Source organism: Amphimedon queenslandica, unplaced genomic scaffold, assembly GCF_000090795.2.
Source record: "Amphimedon queenslandica unplaced genomic scaffold, v1.1 AMPQUscaffold_13520, whole genome shotgun sequence".
Taxonomy (NCBI): domain Eukaryota; kingdom Metazoa; phylum Porifera; class Demospongiae; order Haplosclerida; family Niphatidae; genus Amphimedon; species Amphimedon queenslandica.
In genome coordinates, this window is record NW_003546244.1 from 798,997 (window position 1) to 800,944 (window position 1,948).

Sequence of the window (1,948 nt, forward strand, 5' to 3'; positions counted from 1 at the left end):
CTGTTATCATGCTAAAGATGTTGGAGTTATGTGTAAAGGTAACTTAAATGTCAATATACTTATCGTAGTATATGTACAATACACACAGAGTCTCCTATTCACTACAGCATGACCATTGACACTGATACTGATGCTGTTTCTATTGGGAGTAGAGTAGTACTTACCTGTAATGTATCTCCTGCTCCTCCTGTTAACAGTACCTATGACTGGAGAAGGACTGTATCAGGAACATCTTCATTCACACAATACAGAGATACAGATCCTAATGTCACACTAACTATAAATGCAGGGCATACAACTCATGAAAACTATTACTGCATAGTGAAATACAATGGAGTAGTTATAGGAAGAGGGCATACTGTAATTACTGTTAAAGGTATTAACTCATAGCTGAATCAATGCAGTATCTTATCTGATATTTTTAGGACTTTTACAGCAATCTTATGGTAATATTCAGTATAGTAATGAGAATGGCTTTGTTGGTATCTTGACAGTGAACACAATAGACACTACTGTAACTGAATATCTCCGTGAACTCAACTGGTATTATAATGGTAATAAAATATCAAATTCAAGCAAGTACCTCATTAACAATGGTAACAAGACACTTGTCATTAATAATATTACTGATGAAGACATTGGAAAATATTCTGTTAGATTTGATGGGCTAAGATTGTATCACTACAATAAAATATGTGAAGACAAAATAATACAAATTTTAAGAGGTTTTCCAGTGTTGAGGCCACTAAATTTTATTGTATCATATAATGGTATTATCATATGTAACTTGATTATTATAATTATTGTTAATTTTTGCAGGCATTCATATAAATGAAAATAGTCCTCCTGTTATTTACACTGATGTCATCACTGGGTTTAGTAATGAGTTTTCTTCAGTAACATTGACCAGTTATGTGGATGAATATTCTAATGAAGGGAGTGTATCACTGTATCACAATGGTAACTTATTGTTTTCAGGAGTAACCAGTGGTATAATAGATTCCTCATTTAATCCATACTATAATTACACTATCAATCATCCATCAATTACTGATTCTGGATACTATGAATTTCAATTTGTTCTCAACCCATATTCAGTACTTTCTTCATTGAATTGTCCTCATTCATATCAAAACTTTCTGACATTTTATACATTTTTAAGACTGAATGCTATTCTTCTTGATCAAAGTGTACAAAAACTGGAATATTATGGTTAGACTAAGTATAATTATACTATTTAAATACATATTTTATATTTTACTTAGAAACTCCACACTTCAACTTCAGCTCTAATTCTACCAGTTTTATACAAGATTACAATGTTCAGCTATCATGCTCTGTCAGTGGTGGGTATCCTCTCTATCGTAATATTACTTTGATTAAGAATGGAGTGGCTATTGCTAATAGTACAGAATCAGAATTAGTTCACATTACTTCTGGTAGCTTTAAGTATGGTCTCTATCAGTGTGCAGTTGATACTACAGTTCAGTATATTAAAAAAGAAATACTATTAGAAGAGGAAGGTAAGTAAAAGTCATTGTAACATCTTAAATTTCAATTTAATAGTTCAATTTACTTTTCAATTCAATATCAAAAATTGCCATGAATGGAATGTAAGTTATTGTCTATGTGATTATGAGGTATAATGTTTTATGCTCAATGATTGATCCATAGGATGCTGTGCTTATGAATGCTTTAAGAAATCAAACTAAGCATTCTTGCAGATGTTCAGTTGAGGATGTGAAGTTTCGTGATTCTGACAGCTCTTGCTCTAACAATATACTGTCCTTTTCTTCAACCATGATATATGCAGCAATGGATGGGTCTCGAACTGCTTCAAATTTGGTGTCAATATTACTCTATAACTTTGAGAACAATAAGTTGCTTTGGATAAACAATATGACTGCACTCTCTATTGCTTCACCTTCAGATGATGATGAAAGCAGTA

General features: G+C 31.9%; 1 protein-coding gene and 1 long non-coding RNA gene across 2 annotated transcripts in view; both read left to right on the forward strand.

Annotated features, from left to right (window-relative positions):
- LOC100640439 (deleted in malignant brain tumors 1 protein-like) overlaps positions 1-831 on the forward strand; it is a 4,213-nt gene extending 3,382 nt beyond the window's left edge. The window contains exons 15-16 of the mRNA XM_019994683.1: positions 426-652; positions 820-831. Of these exons, the coding sequence (XP_019850242.1) occupies positions 426-652; positions 820-831 (239 nt within the window). The remainder of the gene's footprint in view (positions 1-425; positions 653-819) is intronic.
- A 43-nt stretch (positions 832-874) lies between these two features.
- Positions 875-1,407, forward strand: LOC109581573 (uncharacterized). Its single transcript, XR_002184678.1, has 2 exons — positions 875-1,212; positions 1,266-1,407. It is a non-coding gene; the product is annotated as an uncharacterized LOC109581573 (long non-coding RNA).
- Positions 1,408-1,948: the final 541 nt, after the last annotated feature.